This window comes from Molothrus ater, chromosome 11, assembly GCF_012460135.2.
Source record: "Molothrus ater isolate BHLD 08-10-18 breed brown headed cowbird chromosome 11, BPBGC_Mater_1.1, whole genome shotgun sequence".
In the NCBI taxonomy this organism is placed as follows: domain Eukaryota; kingdom Metazoa; phylum Chordata; class Aves; order Passeriformes; family Icteridae; genus Molothrus; species Molothrus ater.
Genome location: NC_050488.2, coordinates 12,309,309 through 12,334,197, shown reverse-complemented (window position 1 = coordinate 12,334,197; position 24,889 = coordinate 12,309,309). Strand labels below are relative to the sequence as shown.

The 24,889-nt window shown below is 49.4% G+C and overlaps 3 protein-coding genes across 5 annotated transcripts in view; 2 read left to right on the top strand and 1 right to left on the bottom strand.

The window, feature by feature from the left end:
• The window catches only part of ARIH2 (ariadne RBR E3 ubiquitin protein ligase 2), a 35,422-nt gene extending 29,013 nt beyond the window's left edge, over positions 1-6,409 (top strand). For all 3 annotated transcript variants that reach the window (XM_036391320.2, XM_036391319.2, XM_036391321.2), the window contains 4 exons: positions 597-740; positions 1,124-1,192; positions 2,112-2,195; positions 2,665-6,409. In XM_036391320.2, coding sequence (XP_036247213.1) covers positions 597-740; positions 1,124-1,192; positions 2,112-2,195; positions 2,665-2,736 — 369 coding nt within the window. In that variant the 3' untranslated portion in view covers positions 2,737-6,409. The remainder of the gene's footprint in view (positions 1-596; positions 741-1,123; positions 1,193-2,111; positions 2,196-2,664) is intronic.
• A 150-nt stretch (positions 6,410-6,559) lies between these two features.
• On the top strand, positions 6,560-24,799 carry P4HTM (prolyl 4-hydroxylase, transmembrane). Its single transcript, XM_036391206.2, has 9 exons — positions 6,560-6,809; positions 6,880-6,961; positions 16,833-17,023; positions 18,058-18,154; positions 20,136-20,298; positions 21,918-22,103; positions 22,512-22,602; positions 23,048-23,171; positions 24,462-24,799. The coding sequence occupies exons 1-9, from the start codon at positions 6,561-6,563 to the stop codon at positions 24,689-24,691; spliced, it is 1,413 nt and encodes a 470-aa protein (XP_036247099.1). The 5' UTR covers position 6,560; the 3' UTR covers positions 24,692-24,799.
• LOC129046791 (secreted frizzled-related protein 5-like) lies at positions 10,959-14,705 on the bottom strand. The gene is made up of 4 exons (XM_054516039.1): positions 14,380-14,705; positions 13,485-13,657; positions 12,458-12,547; positions 10,959-11,293 (listed from the first exon to the last, which is right to left on the bottom strand). Exons 1-4 carry the CDS (start codon positions 14,703-14,705, stop codon positions 10,959-10,961), a joined length of 924 nt encoding a protein of 307 aa, XP_054372014.1.
• Positions 24,800-24,889: the final 90 nt, after the last annotated feature.

Sequence of the window (24,889 nt, the reverse complement as noted above, 5' to 3'; positions counted from 1 at the left end):
TCCACACAGCAGGCTCCATGCACCTGGCCATGCAGAGCAACTCTACAGCAGTGTCTCTAGAAGAGAATGTGGTAGATGTTAAATACTGCTGCGTTTCAGTTTCCCCATTAAAATGAGTTTATCCTTCACAGCATGAGCCAAGTACTGTCATAAAATAAATGCCTTCATTCCTGGCTCTCCAGACCAACAGGCTTTGGGAAATAGCCATGTTTACAATGTGCACATGGATACTGGAGTTCACTGAGCCCATGTCAAATGTTAATTTAATCTCTTGACCTTCCTATAGAAATCCTTTAAGTAGAGGAATCACCATGACTTTCCCCTTGTTAGACACGAGGTCACTGTGTGACCAGAGGGCATTCCCACTCGGAGGAGCTGGGTTTGCTCCCTGTTCTTGCTGCTGTCAGTCTGTTGTCTACAGCCTCTGCCACTTGCTACTGGAGGTGCTGTCTTGCCATTCTTTCCCACAGCATGTCTTGCCTTGCTGGACTCCTGCCCCACTCCAATTTCTGCTTGCTAGAGCTTGTGCTTTTACAGCAGTAGTACTCTGTTCTCATGCTGGTTTTTTCCTTTCCCTGTCTCCCCACCTCTTGCAGTGGGAGAATCACAATAAAAGCCTACAGCTGGAGGCACAGACATACCAACGAATCCAGGAGAAAATCCAAGAAAGAGTTATGAACAACTTGGGCACATGGATAGATTGGCAATACCTACAGAATGCTGCAAAACTACTTGCAAAGGTGAGGAATTGTCTCTTGTTCGGCACAGCGAAGAGAATACCTGCCAGAATGCTAAATTCATGACGCCAAGTGAGGCAGGAAATTTAAGAGTTGTGGTTATCTGGGACAGTACTTCTGGTGTAGGACATGAACAAACCAAAAATCATCTAGGACTGACCTCTGTGAAGTCATGCTCCACAGCACACAGACCTTCCAAGGAAGGTGTAGTAAATTCTACCTGCACAAGTCCTTCCAAGGAAGGTGTAGTAAATTCTACCAAGAAGTCTCCAGTTGTCAGGAGGTAGCTTCTTAGCCTGTAGTGGTTGCATAAATATGACTGTGCTGACTTCCAAGACTGAGACTCCTGTCTTTTCTCTCTCTCTCTCTCTCCCACTCTTGGACAGTGTCGTTACACCCTGCAGTACACATATCCATATGCCTACTACATGGAGTCTGGTCCCAGAAAGAAGCTGGTAAGATGTTCTGCTCTTATTTTGCTGATAACTTTTTGGGGTATAGCTGGCAGCATGCTGGGCTGAATTCCAGAGCTGGGCAGTGTCTGAAATACTAGTCCTGAGTCTGAGGTAAGGACAGGATAAATAGGTGGGTTTGCACCTTTCTTCTTCACTTCAAGTCGACCAGCAGCTCTGTCCTCTTATACATTACATTATTTTCCCAGGGGACTTCACTGCACTTTCACTAACAAGCCATTTATCCAGAATGTTTTGAGGCTGGAAGTGTGCATTTATTTCTTGGTAAGATTTATCACAATGCTGTGGCCATATTTCCTGTGAAGAGCTGCTGGAGGAGAGCTTTTCCTTGGATCAGGGTGTAGCTTTGCTTTTTATTCCTGCTATAAGTTCCTTGCTAACTTGGTGCATCTCATGGGCTGAAAAAGTACAAAAAAACCCCTTGAATTCAGGAAAAGTTTTTTCTTTGACTCAGCTGTCCTGTAAAACCTGTTACAGAATCTTTCTTCATGGCATCCCGTGTTCTCTAAGGCTGTGGACAGATGTTCTCTTCTGGATCTGACTGTGCCTGTGGAACAAGTTGCTGCTCCCAGCAGTGGTTAACAGTCCCTTCACTCTGCCTGCAGAGCTACTTATGAGAGCATCTTGTGACCTGTTTATGGCAAAATAAGCTGAATTAGAAGATACTTGTCACGTGCAGTGTTTTTAGGCTGACTGGGTTAATTTTGAGTGATGCAGGTTGGGGAGTGCTTACACAAGAAAAGCCCAAAAGGGGTGATCCCATCTAGGTGAAGGTGGATAAGGAGGAGACACAATCCTGCTCTGCCAGCACAGCAGGACACATTTGTCTGCTCCTCAAGTGTAATGAAACTGCTCCACTAAACTAGTTTCTTGTTGATATCTCTTATTTTGCTCTTTGCAGTTTGAATACCAGCAGGCCCAGCTGGAAGCTGAAATTGAAAATCTCTCATGGAAGGTGGAGCGAGCAGACAGCTATGACAGAGGGGTGAGTGTTCTGATTGCTTGAGCTTGTTGGCCAGATTTTGTTTGTTGGGCTTAACGCTTCTGCAGGAGCACTGAGGCTGTCAGGTGAGGGTCTGAGAAACTAGATCCAGAAACCACCTTTAGCCAGCAGATGATGTAGAAGCAGAGTGCTCACTGCCTTGTGGGAGAGGAGGGAGGGCTGCAGGGATTCCTGCACAATGAAACAAGTCCCATGCAGCTCTGGAGGAGACTGCGTGCAGCCTTGTGGTGAAAAGCAGGTTTCTTAAGTGTGTGTAGCATTTTAGACAGAGCTAGGTAACTGCAGAGGGAGCCCACATAAAAAGGAAGAGGATCTGGGATCTTGTAATCCAGAGTGTGCATGAAGTGTGTGATGGTTCATGCTTCTCAAGCTGGAGTTCAGTGTCCCCTAAGGCAAATGAGGTCTTCTCCAGGGATTTTATGCTAACAGTTTGTACCTTCTCTTTTACCAGGACTTAGAGAATCAGATGCACATAGCAGAGCAGAGACGGAGGACCCTGCTGAAAGACTTCCATGACACATAAGAGAGGAGGAAGTGACAGTGCAGGGGTGAGAGCAGCAGTGAAGTGATGGTAGCTTCACTGGGATAAGCAGGCACTGCCTCTGGGAGAACACGGCCAAGGACAAAGCCACCCCTCCCCTTGCAAGTCAGACACATGCAAACACCACCTCTTAGTCCAGTTTGTTCTCTTATCTTTCTGTTTCTGTTTCTGCCAGGCTAGAGGCCAGAGCTCAGATTGGCATATTTCCTGGGCCATTTCCCTCCTGCCCTTGATGGTTTCAGAAGGGGAGGGAGTTTTTTTCTGAATGGCTGTTAATAGTGTTAGATCATTACAGTTTATGTAATTTTCAACGGTTGTACAATTATACAGACAAACCTTAGAATAACACAAAACCCTTTTTAAAAATAAATTGGCAGTGGAGTGTTTTTCCTTAATCTGCTTGTAAATTTAATGGGCTTTTCCCCCTCTCCTTCTCCCTTCCTCTGACCCAAAAATCCTCCTAGTCGTTGAAGGAGGTTAAAAAATATCTCAGCTAGATTTTCCAATGCTCCTTTAACCAGGGCGTTGCAGCATTGGCATTGCATGAGGAGAGTGGCTGGTGTTAAGGGTGGCTGCTGCTGTGTCTGGTCTGACAGTACCAGCAGTGGCTGTGATTCAGTATGATCACATGTGACATCTCTTTTTCTTGTAAATCAGCTGTGCAAAATCCAGCTACACAAACAAAAGCAAACAGAGGAATTGTAGGGGACAGACCGGGTTAACATTGGGGAATATGCTTGAGTTTGAGAGAAATTGAGAGAAATCAGATTCTGCATTTGATGAATTTAGGTCTTCCATGTAGATTTTTGCTTTACTTGTTTTTGTGGGGAGGATGTTGTATTGCCAAAGTGAGTGATGAGGGAGTAGTAGCATACAGTTGTTAATCAAGGCTTGGGGCTTTTGCAGAGTGAAAGAATCCATGTTATAACAGTGCCATGCAGCCTGATAAAGATTATTTGTGCCTGCTGGGTAGCATGGCTGAGAAAAATTGATCTCGTTCATCAAAGTGAGACTAAACACCACTACATTGAGGAGGAAAGATAATGTACAACACACTCCCTGGCACGTGTTGGCAATGTGGACGGGCACTTGAATACAGGTGCCCTGCTTGTGCAGAGCCTGCACCAAGCCAGGCAGAAAAATAACTAGCAAAATTAATTTATTTGTATATTAGTATTGATGCTGGTGGGAATTTATCAGAAAATTGATTGTTAGGAGCATGTGGAGCTTTTTTATTAACATTCTCTTTTCTAATGTAAAATATACACTAAAATAAAAATATGAAAAACCTAGTTCATCTTAGTAGGGGTTAACATGAAAAAGGTTACTTAAATGCTGACTCTTGCCTGTTTGCTACAGGAAGCAGGCCATATATTAGGATTTCACAGATATCTGTGTCACTTGCACCAGGAACTTCTTGTTTGCAGCCAGATGCAGCTGGAGTCTGATTCGAGGAAATTTTCACCTCTGTGGGGAACTCATGGGATTATCTTCTATGCTGTATTTGGAAGTGTTGCCTTTGATGCATCCCTGTATTGTTCTTATGCAATGTCACTTGATAAAGATTAAACTGGAGGGGGGAAAAGTGCTAAATTCCTCGTGTCAGAATAAGCTAACTCTGCTGTTGGAGCCTCTTTCATGTACCTGAGACGTGCCCCAGGTATTTGCAGCAGGTGCAATTGGGCTTATAGATTTTATCAAGACTGATGCATTAGTTTAAACAAGGAGTAGCTGTCATAGGAGCTAATCCTGTGGCCATGCTTGTTGTACACAGCAGAAAATTTCAAACTTAGAGGCCTTTTCCTTCCTCCCTCCCATCCCTGGTGTGGGATCTATCCTCAGGGAACGAGGGGATGCACTGCGAGGAGCTGCTGGCCTTGGAGTGAGTGTTACAGCAGAAGCAGCTGAGGTAGGGCAGGTTGTGGAGGGATGGCTGGAGCCAGGGAGAGGGCAGGGAAGGGAGCTGTGGTTTCTGGGAGCAGCACTGCTTGCTGTGCAGGAAATCTCCATAGCCATGGCTCCTTACGTTCCTGCTCTGTCCTGCTCTGGCTCCCCTCGAGGCTGGAGCTGTAGAGATAGATCTGGCCTTGCTCCAGCCACTGTCTCTTGATTTCATTCCTTACTCTGCACCCAGCAGCAGCCTCTCTGTGCCCTCCTCATGATATATCCTAGAGGTCAGTCTCTCTTCCTCTCCCCTTCCCAAATGATTGTCTTGGCATGCTGCTTCCACGGGAGGGGATAGTGGAGGGAGGAAGGTTTGCTGAGACCCAGCAGTTTGCAGTGAATACAACCAATGTTTAAACTATTCTTTAAAAATGTAATGTGCAAAATACTGATTAGGATAAAAGCTGGTGTTCTTGTTGTCTAAACATAACTATTTTAACACCTAATCCCTTTACAGAGCAGGTATGTGGAGTTTCCTAATCCCAAAGAATTTTCACTTCTGTTACATAATTGTCCAGCTTTGAGCTAAATGAGAATGAGGTTTTGTCTCTCCTTCTCTCTTTCCTTCCCTCCCTCCCTCTTCTATGCCCCCACAAAATATTTTGCTATGAATTCTTGTTTGTAGACAAGCCAGACCATATAGCTGTGGTGAGGCTTACTGAACAGGCTGCTGAGATGCTTGGCTGAGGAACAGTAATAAAGATTGCACAGTGCACCCACTAATTCTTTCAAATTTTCTGAAACTACAGCTTTGTCAACAGTTCCATTTATTATTAAACAAACCATCCTTTCTGAAAATGGTGAACGCCCTGGGTTGCACCCACAAATCCTATTGCCATACTCTGGGAAAACAACAGGAATTGCTTTTGCAGCCCAGGAAGGACCACTTCTGTGTTGGTGTTGTACAGAAAGTCGTGGACTGCAAGACAAAGTGTGCAGGGCACAGGGGCTGCTGGCTCTGTGTGTAAGGTGAATGACACTGCTCAGGAGGCAGGCGACAGGAAGGAAATGAGGGTTCTCAACACCAGAAGAAAAGGCCATTTCCCCCCATGTAATAAATACATGGCCCTCTTTGAGTTAGCAAGGTTATATAGATGTAGGTAATAAAAAGTGGCTCAGGAGTCATTAATTCTGAGGTACAAGTTTCCCTTTGATGCGTTAACTGCTACAGACGTGGAATGTTTGCTCTCTTTTTTCTTTTTTGCACTTGTTTCCAGCTCCTGCGCCAGCCCGACACCTCTCCATCCTTGCATCTGGTACTCTTTTATTTGGGCCTCGCTTGTGTTAGTGCATTGGCTGCCTCATCTCTGTTCGTCCTCAGGCTTCCCAGACTGTAACAAAACGTTTTCTACTGACACCATAAACTGCATGACTGCTGCCCCGCGCAGCGAAGTCTCTGTGCCCGCCCGCAGAGGGGGCAGCAGGAGGTTTCTGTACTATAGTCTTGCACTCTAAATTTTAGACTTTTTAAGCAGGTGAAAAATAGAACTTTATTTTTAAATGAGGCACTTGTTCTGGGAATTCCTTTCTCGGCCCCGGTCTGGTTGGGGCTGTGGGACAGCGCTGAGGCGTGTGGGAGGGCACAGGACTGCTCCCACCCCTCGCTTTTCTTCGCAGGCACCAGAGAGGGGCAGGGGCGGCGGAAACCGCCCGGGAGACGGTTGCCAGAGGTGTGCCCGTGGTTTATTTGAAATAAATTGTGACTTTCTAACTTCGGCAGTGTCCCGGCTGTTCTTATCGGTGGCGCGGGGAGGGCCGGGGGGGGCTCGCGTCGCTGTCCCCGCCCCGCTGTCCCCGCCCCGCGGTGACGCAGCCCCGCCGGGCCGTTGCCGTGGTGACGCGGGGCCGGGCGGGCCGGGGCGATGGCGGCGGCGGAGGCGCGGGCCGAGGGGCCCCCGCTGCCCGGCCCGCCGGGGGGCCGCCCGCGGCCCGTCTGCTCCCGGCCCTACTTCCTCGTCCTCATGGTCTTCGCGCACCTCTACGTCCTCAACGTCCTGGGGCTGCTGCTCTTCGTGCACCTCAGCGCCGGCGAGCCCGGCGGGCCGCCCGCCGCCCCCCCGCCGCCGCCGCCGCCGCCCGCCCGCGCCCTCCCGCGCCTCGAGGGCATCAAGGCAAGGCCGCGACCGGGGACCGGGGCCGGGGCCGCCGAGCGCTGGGCGCTGACCGCTGCTCTCCCCGCAGGTGGGCCACACGCAGCGGGTGGAGCTGGTGCCCGGCAGGGCCCACGCCGTGCGCACTCTCAGCCTCAAGCCGCTCCTGTTCGGTGAGTACCGGCCCCGCCGGGGCAGCGGCTGCCGGGCCCGGGCACGCCGGTAGCGGGGGGGTTTCCGCCCTGCCGGCGGGGCGGGGGCTGTGTGCGTGTCTGTCTGACACCGCCGCTGCCTTACACCCACCCGGGGGAACATGACTCCCCGCGCCTCGGCATCACCGCCCGGTGCTGATGTTCCTCGGGGCTGCGTTAAACTGAGTGTGGTATCCTTCAAGGTATGTTGATGTTGATACAAAATTGGCAGAGGTTACGTGTTCTGGATGGCCCACTTTGAAGAATTTGGAAGATGAACCTTTCCAGGTTTTTCAGGTTTCTGTAAAATACTAGTTATAGACAGCAGATCGCTGGCAAGAACCTTGAAGAAGCTGCTCAATACAAGGAAAAGACAAACTTTTGTTAATAAATTATTAAAAAACAATTTAGTATTGATGCTTCAGCACTGAGGAAATGAATAACAGGAGAATTGGTGGATTTAAATTCTTCCACCATTTTGTGTCCTGTTCTAGATTTATCTCTATTTTTGGCTTCTCTGATGCACAACCACACAACATCTGCCTTTCAGATATTTTTAAATCTTCTTTACCTTTCTGTGATGCTTTGCTGTCACTGGTCAAGTCTCACTAATTGAACTCTGTGTTCTGGAAAGTCACTGACAACATGCTAAATAATTTGAGGGGTAGGAGTCAATCATTACAAAATTCCTACTATTGCAAAGTCAGAGAAAACCTGTTGTTTCTGAAAAGATAGCACAGAGAATCTTTCAGATTCTCAATAAAGGGATTTTTTCTGATTCCAAATAGATCATATACACTGAAAACCTCACCATGAATTTCTGTCTGACATTCACTAAACAGACACACCAACCTTGAACTGATAACCCCACAGCATCACAAAACTGGTGTCATTTCCAGAACCACAGTCTGAGGCAATTGCTTTGGTTCTCACTGGGGAAAACTCCTGTTTCCTCTTTCCCTGCCTTTCCAGTACCACTGAAGTGAAACAGTTGGTCCTGGCCCCCAAGGAAGGTGCTGAAGATGATAAAAGGCAGGTTTGTCCTGGCAGCAGTAATCCTGCAGTTTTTGGCTTCTTGTTCCAGCACCTCCATTGGTTTTGAGGGAAACTTTGCTCCCTGAGGATGCCATCACAGACAGTGACAGACATTCTCCATTTGAGATGCCATGAGTCTGTTCTCCTTTGTCCTCTGATAAGGAGTCCCTTATTTAGAAACTGCAAGTTGCAAGACAGTTCTTATCTCCTGGATGAACCTGCCAGGAGCCAGCTCTGACTTTAAAAGACTTCCAGAGACTTCTCTATCTATGCAAGCAGTACCAATATATTTCAACTGGTTTAAAAAAAATTCATTGTATCTCTGTTACTTAAATTAGTGGAAGTGTGTATTTAACTTAATTGTGTTTGGTGAATACAGAAGCCCTTAGCAAAGACTCTTGAATTTCTGGGGATTTAACACAAAATGCGGCAGCATACAAGAGCCAATTTAAGGAAACAGGAAAGTGCCTGATCTGTCATCTTTGCTTTCAGCAGAGCAGGCTGCAGTGGGACCACAGCAGCAGACACTCATGAATGATTTAATGTGTTCTCTGGGCTTCAGAGCATGGGCTGGGCACTGTAGGGGAACTTTAGGTTTGGTTTTTAGTTGTGGCTAAGTCACATCTGCATGGAACCCAAGCGTATTTTATGGAGCTATGAAAAAATCCCTGCCCTATTTTCCCCCCCTCTGTCTACAAGGCATCATTTCTAAAGCTTGTAAATCAGACCATCTGTGCAGTTTTCAGTTGGGAAACTCTAGTAATCAAACAACCCTACTAATGGAAAACAAATCAGACAAAGCCTTTTCAACCTTCAGAGCTTTTATGTGTTTTGTTTTGCAAACGCAGTCTGTTCAGAAGATACTGCCATTGCAGGGACCACCTGACAGCAGATTCAGTGGATTGGGCAGCAGTTTCTAAGACAAGACAGTGGAGAGGAATAAAAATAGGAAATTTGGTTGTATTTTTCTTCTGAGCCTCGGGGAAGAGAAGTAAGCACTGCACAAATGTCAGGGCGTAGCTGAATTGCAGTGTGTGTGTCTGAGCGCTCGTTCCAGCCCGCACCAGTGTGAGGAGGAGCTCGCAGCGAGGGTTGCCGGTGTGCCCTGTGAACACGGGGAGGCGATGTGTGCCCTGTGAACACGGGGACAATGTGTGTGTGTGCCCTGTGAACACCGGCACAATGTGTGTGTGCCCTGTGAACACGGGGACAATGTGTGTGTGTGCCCTGTGAACACCGGCACAATGTGTGTGTGCCCTGTGAACACGGGGACAATGTGTGTGTGTGCCCTGTGAACACGGGGACAATGTGTGTGTGTGCCCTGTGAACACGGGGAGGCGATGTGTGCCCTGTGAACACGGGGACAATGTGTGTGTGTGCCCTGTGAACACGGGGACAATGTGTGTGTGCCCTGTGAACACCGGCACAATGTGTGTGTGCCCTGTGAACACGGGGACAGTGTGTGTGTGTGCCCTGTGAACACGGGGACAATGTGTGTGTGCCCTGTGAACACCGGCACAATGTGTGTGTGTGCCCTGTGAACACGGGGACAATGTGTGTGTGTGCCCTGTGAACACGGGGACAGTGTGTGTGTGTGCCCTGTGAACACGGGGACAATGTGTGTGTGTGCCCTGTGAACACGGGGAGGCGATGTCTCCCCAGCAGACCGATGTGTCCCCAGCAGACCGATGTGTCTCCCGCAGACTGGCTGTCTCTGCACGGCGTCACCAGCAGGGCAGAAAGCATTCCTCCCAAAGGCTGCTTTTCCCGCTTGTTTTGGTTTTTTATTTCAGCCACAGGTTTCAACCAATATAGAAAACTTTCCATGGACAGTGCTTTGTAGAAATCCTACTTGTTTCCTCATTTGGGGGTTTGCTCTTTTCTGCTCTGTGGTCTGGAGCACAGAGTGTGCCCCTGCAGGGAGTGACAGTCCTGCTCGAGTGAGACAGTGAGCTGCAGAGAGACTGAGTTTTCCGATATTTTTCCCATATTTTCTATCTTCCTTATGTACAGATGGAAAGCCAGGCAGCTGTGAAAGGTTTCTCCCCTGCTCCCATATCAAAACTGCAATATCCTACTGTGCTTGGGCTGGAAATCACCTCCCAGTCCCGAGCAAAGCTGCTGTTCACACCAGAGCAGAGCTTTGAACAGCTGATGTCTCACTCCTGCTCTGCTTTTCTCAAGGTTCTTGTGATATCCCCAGTTACCAGAATCTTCTCATCCACACTGAATTTCTGATGTTGAAAAACAGGTTTTTTCCCTGTTATGTAGAAACCCTCAGCTATCTGCTCTGTGCCTTTCCTGTTTGAGAATGGCTCAATTTCCTTTTGCTTGTGTGGGTGCTCATCAACTCTCAGAGCAGGAAGCTGAAGGGACAGCCTGAATCAAGAGCAGACTTGAGCATGCAGTTTTTAAGGGGCTGGGCATAGCCAGGGTGGGTTCCTCTCCCCATTAATTTACCTCAGACTGTTCAAGAGTAAAGTATTTGCTCCATTACGTAAAAAGTATCACTTCACAGTCAGGGAGACTCATGTAATCTCTGGACAGAAAATAAGCAGGCACTTGGACAGCATCAATGTCTCAGGGTCAAATAATGAATCTGAAATACCAGCTCTGATAATGAGAACGAGAAGGAACTGTTATTAAACGTTTCTTCTAGTTTGTCCTCACCTGCATAGTTTTGTTGTGATGTTGGATCCTATGCAAAGCTGAACATAGCACATACTGGATCTACAGAGCATTGTGAGAGGAACATGTTAAACCTGCATCCTTAAGCTCTGTCTTGGTAAAACAGGGATCTGTAGTGAAGCCCTATCTGTGCACTATGACTGCTTCAAATCACCTAGAAATATCACTGTACATCTCCAAAACACCACCTGCCAGGGAAAGGAGTTTTCTAGCCATAGGGAGGGGAGCAGTTTCTTGTTGCTGGAGTTGAGCTTTTTCAGACCTTCCATCCTGCCTGTTCAGGGCAGCGGTGATGTTTCCACCTCCTCACTGCCTGGTGCAGGTTCCTGTTCCTCTTCTGCCAGGCATAGGCCTTGTTCACCACCACTTTGTCACTCTGCACGTCACCACTGACAACGAAGACCCCTGCCTGAGTGCCTCGCATGATGTTGTGGGCGCAGGTGGCATCTATGTCCAGCCACTGCTGGAGCCTGGCAGGGATTTCAGTTCTGAGCAGTGGGCCGTGCTTCAGCACCTCCACTTTGGAGGGGTCCAGGTCAAAGTCTGAGATGGTGGTGGTGGTGTTCCTCCTCAGGATTCGGATTTTCACTGCTGCAGGGGTTGGAAAAAGAGCTGTGAGTTCTGTTTACTCTTCATAGCTCTCTCCTACCTCAAGACATAGAGCCAGCTCAAGGCTTCTCTGTTGTCTCTGTAATGTGAGGAAGTATCTCTCCAAGCTTTTCCAATTGCAGTGAACTTCTAAAAGTTCTCATTTGTGGTTAGTCTCCAGTACTGAACACTGTTCATAGAGTCACAGAATTATTTAGGTTGGAAAGTACCTCAGAGATCAAGTTCAACCACTGACCCAGCGCTGCCCAGTTCACCACTAAACCATGTCCTCAAGTGCCACAACCACATGTCTTTGAAATACCTTCGGGGTGGTGACTCAAGCCCTTCCCTGGGCAGCTGGTTCCAGTGCTTGATAATTCCTTTGGTGAAGAAATTTTTCCTATTACCCAATCTGAACCTCTCCACTGCAACTTGAAGCCATTTTCTCTTGTTCTTGTTACATGGGAGAAAAGGCCTCCTTCTCCTTCTCAATCCATTTCCCTTCTAAGAGTGGCAAAGATGTATCAGTACCACTGCAGAAACCCTGGAGGAATCATGGGCACAAGCAGGCAGATGCATCAAAGTCCTGGTCTTGTGCAAATTACTTGACTTTTCTCTGAGCAGAGATTTCAGGAAGTGACATGAATGACAGCTGCTCAGGATTTGTAACCTTTTTTATTGAAAAATATCTTTATTTTGCTATATATGTGCCTGTATTCAGGACAGTATCTTGAAAACTTCCTGCCATGTGATTGAGCAGCACCAGTGCTGCTGCTTGCTTGGGCTAGGAGAGGAAGAGTCACAATACTAGAACAACACTATTAAAGTTTGAAATAGCTAGTGTGGAATTTGCTAAAGATTCTTATAGGCACTGATTGAAATGTTTGTCTGCAAGGGAAAACTAGAGTACTGCTTGTTTTTAGCACTCACAGACCAAAACCAAACCAGAGCCCACAGAAATAAATCAGATCTTCACTTTCAGTGCTGCAGGAGCTGGGTCCTCCTGCTACCTCACAGGTAAGGTGGAAACTGAAAATCCCTGAGATCTGCTGTAAAAGTTGCAGTTTCTCCAAGTCAGTGTGTTATGGCAAAGCTATTTTCTGTCCATGGCACTGCTTGGCTGCTGGAGGGAGTGGTGGCAGTTGAGAGGAAAAGGAGTGTACTCACCAAAATCATTTGCACAGAGGCTTTCCAGGATCTCCCTGGCAGTGCTGGCCTCCTCAAGCTCACAGTCCTTGCAGCTGGCTCGGGGCACTGCTGCAACAGAAATGAGGTTATAACACCCTTGTCAAGCTTCACTGGAAAAGGCACAATGAAATTTTGAGATCTGCAACTGGTGGCTTGCTGTTTATTAGTGATGCTTCTTCCTAAGCTACCCAAGCCCTGGAGAAGTACCTCAGACAGGCAAGGTGGGAAATATTAGACTCTCCTTCCTGTGAAGGCAGACACTGCTTGTCAGTGCTTTGTTCAGGCTTGTGTGTGTTGCTGCATGTTAAAGCAGCAGTGAAAATGCGTAATGAAGATCTCCTAATTTGGATGAAACAGCAAAACCAGTGGTATGGCCAGACTCCATCCAGTGATGCTGAAATGATGTTGAAATATCTGTTCTCCCCTTAACTGCTCTTGAATCTCCCCAGTGTTCATCAGGATCTGGGTGTTAATTGAGTCCTTCAGACAGACTTTTTTCCAGTGTAACTCATGTCTGCAGAGGCTCATGTCCCTTCATGATGTTTCTAATGTTTAGAGAGAAAGCTTGCAAAACATTTCTTTTTGCATGTTTTTAAGCCCTAGACACAGCTGAAAGATCCAGGCTGCAGCTCCATAGCTGCACTGGAAGCACATCTCACTCACTGCTGGGAGTCTGCACTCCATGAGCTCTCCCACTGTGCCTGGGCCGGAGGCTTTGCAGCCTTTCCTCCCCCCTGCCCCAAACCCTGCGGGGTCTGATGGCACCCAGGGAGATAATGAATACAGCAGAGAAAGGAACAAGCCACAGCCAATGTTATGCTAATTTTCTATACACGGTTCCCAGAGAGAACAAAACCAGAATTTGTATTTTTTTTTAAATACAGCTTAAAACCAGAAATATGCAGAATAGAAACAAATATGCAGAATAGAAACAAGTCATAGGATCATCCTTTTGAGCTTTCAGTGTTATATATGGGAAAATACATGAAGAAAAAAAACCTCTTACTTCTCCTGCTTGAGGAATTTTCATCCATGGAGACTGCTGCAATGCACAGCTCATGATCTGCAGGGAACTTGTTGCAGTTGAGGATTTCGGGCCAGGGGTAGCCGTAACAAGCCATGACGGGCGCACAGCTTCTCTTGACGGCTTCGCAGAGGCTGCGGCAGGGAAAGATGAGCCTGGGGAGGGGATGGGCATTCAGCGCCTCCGTGTGCCTGCCCGGAGGCTGAGGGTCGAGCCCTAACACTGCTGCCTAACAGGGCTGTGTGAAGGGTTAGCAGGCAGTTTGGGGATCTTTGACTTTTTTTTTTGAACATTCATGTCCAGGAAGTAAGTGAGGAATTTTTGAGGACAGGAGGGATGAGGCAAGCTGCCAGAAGCCCTTCACCTTAGGGGTCTTCTCTAGTTGTGCAAAGACTGCTTACCTGGTGCCTGATTAAACACCAAATTTCTTAGCAGCTTTGTACTTTGAGAACTGCACCAAAACTGGGGATTTCTTTCTACTGCTGGAACTGTTGGGAAACTGAGAAACCATATGTTGGGGACAGGAGCTGGGGTGAGGGGCTGCACAGGAGGTGGGAGGTGGAGCTGGTGTGTGCCAGCAGCTACTGCAGTGTATGAGGGGCTGGCCAGGGCATGTGGCAGCAGTGCCTTGGGTGAGAGAGCAGAAGAACCCCAAGGAGGGAACGTATTTCTGCTCCTGTGATGTGAAATGCTCATGTTTTGCTTTCAGAGGAATGATCCCTGCTGAGTAATCCAGTTGTCCCTTGCCGAGAGCAGCAGCACTGCTTGTTGGGCACTGCACAGATCACATTGAATGCATTTTCTCTCGGGAGGCACACGGAGTCATGCTCCTGCAGGGAGTTAACTTACACTGAAATAACTCATAAAAGCATCTTACCTGTCCAAACAGATGGGTGCAAAGAGGGAGCAGAGGAAAATCCTAGCGTCTGGGTGGCACTCCCTGGCTAGCAAGGGCAGCCAGCTGGAAGACTGCTGGATGACTTCTGTCATGGTCTCATGCTCCAGCAGGTTGGGGATCCTCATGTCGGAGTAGCCGATGTCGTAGCACAAGGCCATGCGCTGAGGGATGGGCATGCAGCTGGAGGATCTCCTCAGGTAGCTCGCCCAGGCGCCTGGAGAGCCCCAGAGCAGCAGGCGGGCCAGGAGACCCAGCAGCCACGGGCCACCCAACCTCCAGGGGTGCCTGCCAAGGGACCTGACCATGCTTGGAGCGAGTGAACCAACAGCACACCCCGGACTGAGCTGCTCCTGACTGTGGAATGCCTTTTATAGCCTACGAGCCACCTCTTTGTCAATCCAACCTCATTAAGTGCGGCCCTTTCAGAGCCCTCATGGGGAAGACAATGCTCCAATTTTCATTTGCCAGAGGCCCCGATTGTTTGTATTTTAGCAGGGGTTTGGCTTAGATCAGCAGGTGTGGAAATGAGGGCAGTTGGGGAGGGGTGAATGACTTGGCCCATGTGTCTTGGGGCTCTTTCAGCCAAGATTGAATCTCTGTTTGACACCAGCGCTCCAACCCATCCCCTTTCTCTTGCTCCAGGATTAGTCATTATTTCATAAACTGTAATGTTTTCCTCTCTTTTGTTTTTTGTAAAAGCAATCAAGTGTTGCTTAAAGTCAATTAGGAGGCATTTGTTTAGCTGGATCTATTGTTGAGCAGGCAGGGAGATAGGATGGTCTCACAGCCACAAGTTAACTGTTTGGGAGAGCTTAGGGCAGAGAGGAACTAATTTGCAGCTGTGGAGCCAAGTTGTTTGCAGACAGATTTGGCAGCACTCAGCTGGAAACCCCTCACCTTGCAACCCTGCATGACCACACACTTTCCAGTTAACAGAATTCCTGCTTCATTCTGAAATCCCCTTACTGCCACTGAAGAATGGAATTGTCCTTCCTCCAGCATGTAATTAAGGTTCCGTCAGCCATCATTATTGTAGCCCAGTTTGGGGAACTGGAAATACTGGGGGTGTTGGTTGCCAGTGCACATGGTTCATTTGGACCTGGTGCTGTGCCATGGGGTTCAAACTGGTCAGTAGAAGCTCCAGCTCTGAAGCACCCTCTGGCACAAGGACCCTGTGCTGCCTGTGGCAGAAATTGTTTCCTTGGAGTGTGTTATGGATACAGCTGGCTGCATTGTGTTCCTGGGACTTCCCAGGAACAGCTCATTTTCTACAGGCCTGGTTCTGGTCTGTGCTTAGCAGGAAGCCAACTGCTTATTGACAGCTTGAGCCGATAGGGTTGATTTCAGGTCATGAAAGTAATTAATTTTTCCCTCCATTTGAGGACTGCTGCTGTAGTTGATCTATAACATGTCCTTGGCACATACCTGCAGGAGCTCTAGGGAGCTGCAATTTGGAGAGCAGGACCTTGGGTCTGGGAGCACTTAACCTGTCCTGCATTGGTGGTTTTCCTTTCCCTTTTCAAAAGTCTCAGCAGCTCATAACAAGGTCACCATAGCTGTGACAGACACCAGCCAGGAGGATCCTCTGAACCTCCTGGGCCACAGTGCAACTGTGCTCTGGAATGGGACCTTGCCAGTGCTTTCCAAGTGTGTGCCCAGTGTACCATGCAGCTAGAATTCTCCCAGCCTCATGGCCATCCATGGATTTCTCTGCACTTTAATTTGCTTGGGATTGTGGAATTGCCTGATTGCTGCTGGGTTTGTGCTGCAAAGGAAAGCTGGAGATACCCGAGTATGGAGTCTGGCATCATCCACATCCAATATTTTCCTCTTAACACTGCATTTGAAGACCATTTTTAGTGGGAGAATCAAGAGAATGAGTGGGAGTAAGTTAGAATTTTTCTCCTTTCTGTTTGAGTTTCATAATAGAGCACTGTGCCATGCTCCCCTGAAAGGGATTTGGTTTTGTGCACACTGCCATCCTCTCCACATGAGAGCAAGGAAGTCTGAAACCCTGGCCATCACCACTGCCCACTGTAATGATTTTTGGCCTCCCTTCCGGTAAAGCAGCAGTTCCCAGACTGTGATCCACATGGCACCTTTGAAATGGTAATATGCACTGATATGCACGTGTTTGTTCACTCCTTTGTCCATTGTGGTATCTGTGAGAGAGTTTAAGGGCTTGACCCCAGGATCCAAACATTTAGGAACTGCTGCTATAAAAATACCTGCCTCCAGCAGCTCAGGTGTGTGGTGTATGCTCTTTGAGAGCCCTTTTGGTAGAAGGGTGGATGTTTTTGAAAGTCCCAAACTTAGTTCCTAAATTTTCCCCCTACTTATTTTGATTTTTTTTCCTGAGAGTCCTGCTACCAGCATGGGATCCCACTGCAACAGTTCCTCAGTCTCTGTTCCTGCTCACACTTTTGCTGCAGAAATCCCTGACTTCCTGACAGAGGAGGAGTGCAAGCTCATTGTCCATCTGGCAAAGCTAAAGGGACTACAGAAGAGCCAGATCCTACCAACAGAGGACTATGAGGAAGCCATGGAAATGATCGAAATCAGCCAGATGGACATTTTCAATCTGCTGGATCACAATCAGGATGGGCAGCTGCAGCTCAAAGAGGTAGAGTGTGGGCAGACTGGGGAAGGTGTGCTGGAGACCCTCTGGCACATCCCCTCATCAGATGCTTTCTTGGTTACTCATGTGCTTGGGTGGGGCCAGACCCCAGGATATACCAATCACAATTTGCTTAATTTTAATGCCTCAGAATTTGTGCTGGCCTTCAGAATGGAAGCTTCTGGGCAATGTGCAGCAGCTGTCATGCTATTGGGAGGCAGCAACAGTCCTTGGCAGCATATTTTGAATATGCTGGATAAAATGTTCCTGTGCTGTGGGTTGTTGCCTCTTGCTGTGTGTCCTGGGAAGTGAGTTTGTCACGTAGACCCTGCTTTGTGCAGCTTGTGGGGAACTTACTGTGTGAATTCACAAGCCCCAGCAAAGCCACCCCTATTGATGAGCCAAGGGGAATAATAAGCCTCTTGTCCACAGCTCTTCAGCACCCTTGTCCTGCATGGCAGGGTGCATCAGGGCAGGTACTGACAGTTCAAGTGTCTCCCTCCTCAGGCTCCCATTCCAGGTGAAGCTGGGAGTCTGAACCTCCCTGTGCACCATGAGTGCTGTGGAGTATGGGGAGCTGTACCAGTGACAGCCCAGGGCAAGGCTCCTTTCTCTCAAGGTCAGAGCCTGCTGAGAGCTGTTCAGGCTTCTGCCTCTCTCTGTTCATGTTGAAGGGAAGAATTTTGTTCCAAGCCCTTACCTTGGATAAGTAAAAGCATTCACTCATCAATATCAATATTATCAATAGCTTTACTTTCCCTTCAAGAGAAAGCTGTGCTCTCTCCACCTCAGGGCTGGTTAACCAAGTCCCAGCAGTCATTTGCCATGACCTAAACTGGAAATAACAGCACTCATCAGCAGCACTCTGTGTGTGGCTGCCAGATGATTCTCACTGCAGTCGTCTTTCTGCAGAAATGTGCTGATGCCTGTCTGGCTGATGTGCTGTGGAAGAGATCCCACCAGGCCTCCTGCAGGGAATCTGTAGGGTCTCAGGAGTGCAAGAAACCAGTGGGTTTTTTTGATCCATTTATGAATTTCAGGTGTTGACCCATACCCGACTTGGAAACGGCAGGTGGATGACCCCTGAGAACATCCGGGAGATGTACACAGCGGTCAAAGCTGATCCTGATGGGAATGGTAAGAGCAGCTCCATGGAAATCCCTTTACCCTCAGCACCTTGGACACCTTGCACAGCCATATGGGACAAAGCAAGAGCTGTGTCCCTGCCCAGGCCTTTTTTTCTGGCTGAATTCTTTGAAGGGAAGTAGCACTGCCCTAGACACCTTCTCAGGGAAGTACATGCAGGGTAACCCTCTTACTGCAGCACTCCTGCATCACCACTCTAGTGACTAACTGGTCCCACTACCTGGGCTTGGATCTTGCTGGAGCAGGACCAGACCACAACTCTGCACTCCCTTTCCCCTGTCAGACCTGCCTTGGTTCATGCCCTGCTGCAACAGGGTCTTAGGATCTTCTGATACAGAGCTTTTGTTACCTGGGATGCAGGTGTTCAGGCACACATTGCATGTGCCCCCGTTTTCAGGGAGACCTTTGCAGCAGGCCAAGAGGCCCATGTCACTGTGAGGGGAGAGGGGAATAAGTGGAGGTGGGGGTGATCTTGTCTGTCAGCCTTTGGGGCTGAGTCCCCTCTCTGCCACTGCAACCTCTCTGTATTCCATGAGGCCACTCCTGCCCCTGGCCTCCCAAGGGCTCCTGCTGGTCCGGACATACACTCTAACCTCTGCTGCTCTAATTAGAGTGGCCTCAATTAAGCAACACTCCATTTCCTAATCAAATTAAGTGAATGCACAGTCTCTTCCAGTGACCTGGCATTGAGAGCTGCCCAGGAGGAGCTGCTTTGGAGTTGAAGCAGTAGCAGTGTGAAAGCATAAATATCCGGAGGGCACCCTGTGCAACTCTCCTTCAGGCTGGTGGCATTCTTGGCAGGGGTCTGACTGAGTCCTCAGTGGCTTTTCCACCATTCTGGACATTAACAAATGAAAGGTCCTGTTAAAGGGCTATTGGCAGGACCTTGCTTCCAGAGTGCTGCTTCTCTCTGTTGTTAGATTGGTACATGACACTGGGAGACCAGGTCACAACCTGGATGTGGCACTGCGTCATGAAAGACTGTGGGAAGTAAGGGGAAGTGCAGACAGAGAGACACTAGGAATAATAACAGTGGATCATTTGGTCATGACCTGAGGATATGGCACCTGAGGAACTGTCCCTGGCTGACCCTTGTGGCTGGTCCTTCCTCCTGCCAGGGGGTGCTCGTGCCCAGGGAGCAGAGCTGGCACCCAGCAGCACTGGGTTTGCTGCCTGAGTGAGCTCCTCTCCCAGCCCAGGGTGTGTGCAGGGCAGCCCAGGGCAGTGCACTGCTTGCTGCTATCAGGGAGCTGTGCAAGGCTTCCCTTCTCCAGAAAGAGGAAACAACAAATGTAAGGATTTTCCTGAAGCTGAGAAAGAGTCCACCCCTTGCTGATTCCAGCTGAGTGCAAACAAGAAATACCTGTTTTAGGAGAAACTGCTTTATACTTCTTTCTTTTCTGTTACTTCTATTTACGCAAGACCATACTGTCATGCATTCCTCATTTATGTTTTGAAGTTACACAAATGCAGGAGAATGTACTGCTTGTTTTGGGTTTGGCTTTTTCTTAATTACCCTGCAAGATCATATAGAAAATGTGGTGTGAGGTCCCACTCTGCCCTTAAACATGTTGATTTAAATATCTAAATAATAAGCCTCAGGACACTGGGTGGCACAGACTTTCTTGTGCATATCAGAACTGTAGTGTCTGTTTCTCTCTTTTGATACATTGATTTGTGGGTTTCAGGAGCTTTTTAAAGTTTAAAATGGTGTTTTGCCTGTCCCAGTTCTGACCCTGCACAGTTCACTTTGGCAGGTTGCTCTGTGTCCCCTGCTGCAGGCGAGAGCACTGCTGGAGCCCATGATCATGGGCAGAAGGGGTTCAGCCTGTGCTGCACACAGTGAGCCCTGACTGGGGTCTGTGTGAGGAAGGCAGTTTCTGCAGTGCCCTCAGCTGGTGGTTCTCCAAGTACAAGATGCAAGAACCGTTACCTGCACCAGAGTCAGGTGGCTTTTCCTGTGTTCCCATAGGTGTGCTAAGTTTGGAGGAGTTCAAGCAGTTGAATATCCGTGATTTCCACAAGTACATGGGAAGCCAGAAAGTGAAGATGAGTGACTTGGTGCGCAACAGCCAGCACACCTGGCTGTACCAGGGCGAGGGGGCACACCAGGTCATGAGAGCCATTCGGCAAAGGTAAGGGCCAGGGAGCTGAGGGGAGGTTGGGTTTGGGTAGGCACAAGCATCACCTATGTGCTGGGAGAGGCAGTGGCAGACTTGCTAATATTCACACTTCCTAATTGTGTGAAAAGTCCTTGGAGTATAAACAATGAACACAGACACAAAATGGAGAGAGGAGGTTTTCATTAGAAGAAGAATTTGCATTGTCCTGTGGAAAGGGAAAAAGAAAAAATCGAGCCTTTCAGCATCTCCATTCACTTTTGGGAACAGCCCTATAAAACCAGGAAGATTTGGCAGTATATGAAGTCATTCATTCTAATTAGTAACTGAGCTTACTGGGAGAAACTGCCCGGTTCCAATGCTGTCTAGGTGCCAGCAGTTACTGTCATTTGCTTTAGTTACTCATGCATTTCACTGAAATTTGTCTTTGCTGTTCAGAGCTGACTTTTTAAAAAGCACGACTTCACCTTAAATTAGTCAAGTTAGTTTAATCCTCCAAGCACACATATTGTAGGGCAGCTCATGGCAGATGGGAGAACTTCTTACCTTTCCCTTCATCTCAGATTTGGTACTGAGAAGAGCTGAAGCTCAGCACAAAGGCCAAATCATGTAGCTGTAGTGAGTTTCAGATAATTGGCTGGAGACTCGCTTGTTCTTGTGGTGCTGGTCCTCACCCCAGAACATGGGTGGGTAAAATCTGTCCTGAGGCCTGAAAAACAGCTGTTGGCCCCTCCTTTTCTTCAGTGCATGCCAGTGGGAAAATAGGGTCACATATTGCCTTGATTAGAGCAGACTGTGGCTGTCACCTTCTCTATGCCAGCTAGCCAGCACACACAGGCATTGGCATTCTGCTTGCACGCTCTGCAGTTGGCCACTGTCAGGAGGATGTGAAGACACAGCACTGAAGGAGGCTGTTGGTCCTCCTGGGACCAGGCAGCGCCTGCAGGGGCTTTGCCATCCTGCCCAGGTGCCACATTGTCCTCGCACCTGCCCCAGGGGCTTCACCAGTCCGGATTCTCAGAGCTCTGAGTGTTCTTTGGCAGGTCTCAAGACGTACCTGCTTGCCTTGGGGATGATCTCAGATGTAGCAGTGGAAAAATCCCAGAGCAGGAGGGCTCCGGTCTCCTTGATCACTTCCAGTGCCCCTCTGCCCTGGGGGAGGCTGCTGAAAAGGCAACAGGGAAAGGTGAGTTAGGTGACAAGACTGTTCCTAGAGCTAGTCTCTCGTTCACTCTCAGCAGGGGTCCTGTGCTTTGCTAACTGTCCCTGAGGTCTGTAGGTGGTGTGCAGGAGTCCAGAGAAGTGATGAAATGGCACATGAAGGCTCCAGGGACATGCACAGAAGGGATCTTGCTGAGCAAGCAAAGTCTTCCTGAGAGCAGTCCTGCTAGAGATGCTTCCTTCAGTTTTGTTTTGGTTTTTTATTAACCCTGATGAGGGTTTTCTGAGCCGATGCTGATGGTCCAACAGATGAGTAAGGACCTGGTTGTCTCTTGGCATGCTCGCTGCAGCCCATCCGTCTCTCCGGTCTTTTGGGAAGGGGGTTCTCTTTCTCTGGGTTTATTCACTGCTTGGGAGTAGTGGCTGACTGGGGTGAGGGTGGCTTTGCACTCAGCAGCTCTGCTCCTCCCCAGGGTAATGCGCCTCACTCGCTTGCCCCCCGAGATCGTGGAGCACAGCGAGCCCCTGCAGGTTGTGCGCTATGACCAGGGAGGGCACTACCACGCCCACATGGACAGCGGCCCCGTGTTCCCCGAGACTGCCTGCAGCCACACCAAGCTTGTTGCCAATGAAAGTGCTCCCTTTGAGACCTCCTGCCGGTAAGCTCTGCCCTGAGCACCTTTGACAAGGGGTGTGAAGAGCCATTTTGCCTTGCCTCATCTCACCTGGGACTCAGTGCTCAGGTTGTGGGCTCACAAACCAGCTCAGGACATCACAGGCATGAAGGGGTTTTAAAGGGGACGTGGGCAAATCCCACCTGGGTCCATGCAAGGAAGGTGGAGTGGGTTGGCCTGTCCCAGCAGAGCCTACAAGCACACTCCTTACTCTGGGTATGGGTTTTCTTTGTTGTCCTTGTGTTACTCTTGGAGCAAAGCTGATGGCGTAAATCACGTGCAGTGTGATGTCTTGGAGGAGCCACGGTATTTATAGAGGAGCAGCTTGGCATGGGGAGTCCCTGTGCATCTCCTCCTGCTCCAGGTGTGTCTCCTGACAGTCTCTTCTTGCAGGTATGTGACCGTGCTGTTCTACCTGAACAATGTGACTGGGGGAGGTGAAACAGTCTTTCCTATTGCTGATAACAGGACGTACGAAGAGATGGTAAACTAACCTCCCTACGTGTTACCCCTGGGGATTCTGAGTCCCTCTTGGAATGTCTTTATTCATTGTGGCTGCAGAAGGGGTCTGGTGTGTTGGGTTGGTGTGCATTAGCATTTGCAGCTAGAGCACTGGGGAGACCATGCTCCACTTAGAGTCTTTTTCCTCTGAGGACAGGGGAGGAGGCACAGAGCTTTGACAGCTCAGCTCTCCCTGCTCAGAGGTGTGAGGTGTCAGGCAAAGTGTTAAGAAATGGCAGCTGCTCAGAAACAGGTTATGAACCTCCTGGGGCCTGAAACTGGCTGCTCCAGGGAGGTTATGAAAGCTCCTGCATCAACCTTAAGCCATCCTGTGGAACACTCAGGCAAGGGTGAAGGGCAGGGGCAACCCAGTGCTTGTGCCTTGTTCCAGCCCTGTTTGTGACATCTTCCCTATGGTTTCTGTCCAGTCTTTGATCCAGAACGACATTGACCTGCGAGATACTCGGAAAAACTGTGACAAGGGCAATTTGCGAGTGAAACCTCAGCAAGGCACTGCTGTCTTCTGGTACAACTACCTGTCAGATGGAGAAGGTACAGGCTCACTTCAAAACTGGGATCTTGGGAGGGGTGGGACTGCAGTAGGTGACAGCCATCATCTCCTTGCTGCAGCTGGGAGCTCGAAGAGCAGCCAGAAAAAGGGTGGTAGCTGCCTGCTAGTGGGAACTGTAGAGTCTTTTTGTCAACAGCTGAGTAGGAGCTTCCTGACTCTGAAAGGCCTTTGTTTACAGGCAGTAGGTCAGTGGCTCCTGATGTCTTTGGGGGACAGGACTAGCTAGCAAACAAAGACCTTGGCTGCACTCGCCATCACCAGCTGCCTTCCATCCCACTGTGCAAGCTGAAACTCCTGCTGGAACTTGGTCTGCAATTCAAAATGTGTCACTGATGTGGTGTTGCCCAAAGGGGTGGGGAGGGGAGGTAGACAAAGGCACAACCATCAGCTCTGCAGCATGAGGACACATGGGCCACCCCATGCCACGCTTGGGGCCAGTGCCTGCTTTGTAGCTCAGCCGCAGCCCCACAATGTGTCCTTGGGCTGTTTTTGTCACGAAGCGCAGTGCGGTTTTCCCTGACATGCTGGGAATGAACATGAATCTTTAGGGCTGCTGGTGAGTTTGGCTCCAGAGGATTTCCATGGCAGATTTTGAGCTTTGGTTGGAGGAAGGAGTGTAATGTCCCAGGTCCCCTGAGAGCAGCCCATGTTTCCATCTCCAGAAAATCCACAGAGGAGGTCACAAGACCAGTGTTTGGGGTGTTGGGTGGTAATAGCAAGAATTGTCGCTCTCCTACTAGAAGAGCCCTGTTGTGTTTTTACGAGCAATTTGTTCCTAAATGGAAAGTGGCTGCTGATGCAAGTCTGCCACAGAAAAACGATAGGGTCATTGTAAACAGATCATTTAGAACTGCTGAAATGCAATCTCTAAAACGGCTTCAAGCCTCTGGCTTCTTCAGGCCTTCTAGTGGCAGAACCCATCTCTTCTATTCCAGCCTTCCTTTTTCCAAGAGAGCTGAAAAAGACAGGCTGTGATCAGGATCACAATCTGGGGGATTGTGAGAGCCACTTGTGCTGAGTGCAGAGATGGAGGCAGTGGGCATTTTGCACTCAGGGAGCCTGCCCTGATGAACTCCTTGCAGGCGCTAGGGTGAGATAGCGCTAAGATGAAGGGGTGCAAGGAAAAGTAACTGCTGGAAGATGTATCTGAGCTCAAATCCAAGCAGATAGTGCAGGCAGGAGAGATGGAATCGGTGTTTGCTGGCCTTGTGTTCCTGTGTGGTCCCAGCTGTGTCTGCCTTCCTAAGCCACAGTCTAACTCTGCTCCGCAGGCTGGGTGGGGGAGCTGGACGACTTCGCTCTGCACGGGGGCTGCCTGGTCACCCAAGGCACCAAGTGGATCGCCAACAACTGGATCAACGTGGACCCCAACCGCCGGCGGCAGCAGCAGTTCCAGCAGGAGATGGAGCGCTTTGCGGGGTCCGAGCCGGGGCCCGGGGCCGGAGCCCCGGGCGAGTGGACAGTGGACAAGGCCTACAGCGGGGTGCACCTGGAGCTGTAGTGCCGGGAATGCTGCGCGTGCCCTTTTTCCGCGCAGGGCGGGGGGGGCGGGGCCGCGGGCCGAGTGCGCGGCGGGGCCGCGTCGCGCGCCAATAAAGCGTGGAAGACACCGGCGGCGCCTCCGCGTGCTCGGGGCGGGGCGGCGGGACCGGCCAATGGGCGGGGGCGGGGCGGGGCAACGTGGGACTCGGCCAATGAG

Excerpts from the sequence above, each read along its gene's own strand:
- P4HTM (XM_036391206.2), top strand. The coding sequence starts at position 6,561 with ATGGCGGCGGCGGAGGCGCGGGCCGAGGGGCCCCCGCTGCCCGGCCCG. Across the intron at positions 22,603-23,047 it reads ACAGGACGTACGAAGAGATG|TCTTTGATCCAGAACGACAT; the intron begins GTAAACTAACCT and ends GTTTCTGTCCAG. Across the intron at positions 23,172-24,461 it reads CTACCTGTCAGATGGAGAAG|GCTGGGTGGGGGAGCTGGAC; the intron begins GTACAGGCTCAC and ends TCTGCTCCGCAG.
- LOC129046791 (XM_054516039.1), bottom strand. The coding sequence starts at position 14,705 with ATGGTCAGGTCCCTTGGCAGGCACCCCTGGAGGTTGGGTGGCCCGTGG. Across the intron at positions 13,658-14,379 it reads GCACCCATCTGTTTGGACAG|GCTCATCTTTCCCTGCCGCA; the intron begins GTAAGATGCTTT and ends TCCCCTCCCCAG. Across the intron at positions 12,548-13,484 it reads AAATTCCTCAAGCAGGAGAA|CAGTGCCCCGAGCCAGCTGC; the intron begins GTAAGAGGTTTT and ends TTTCTGTTGCAG.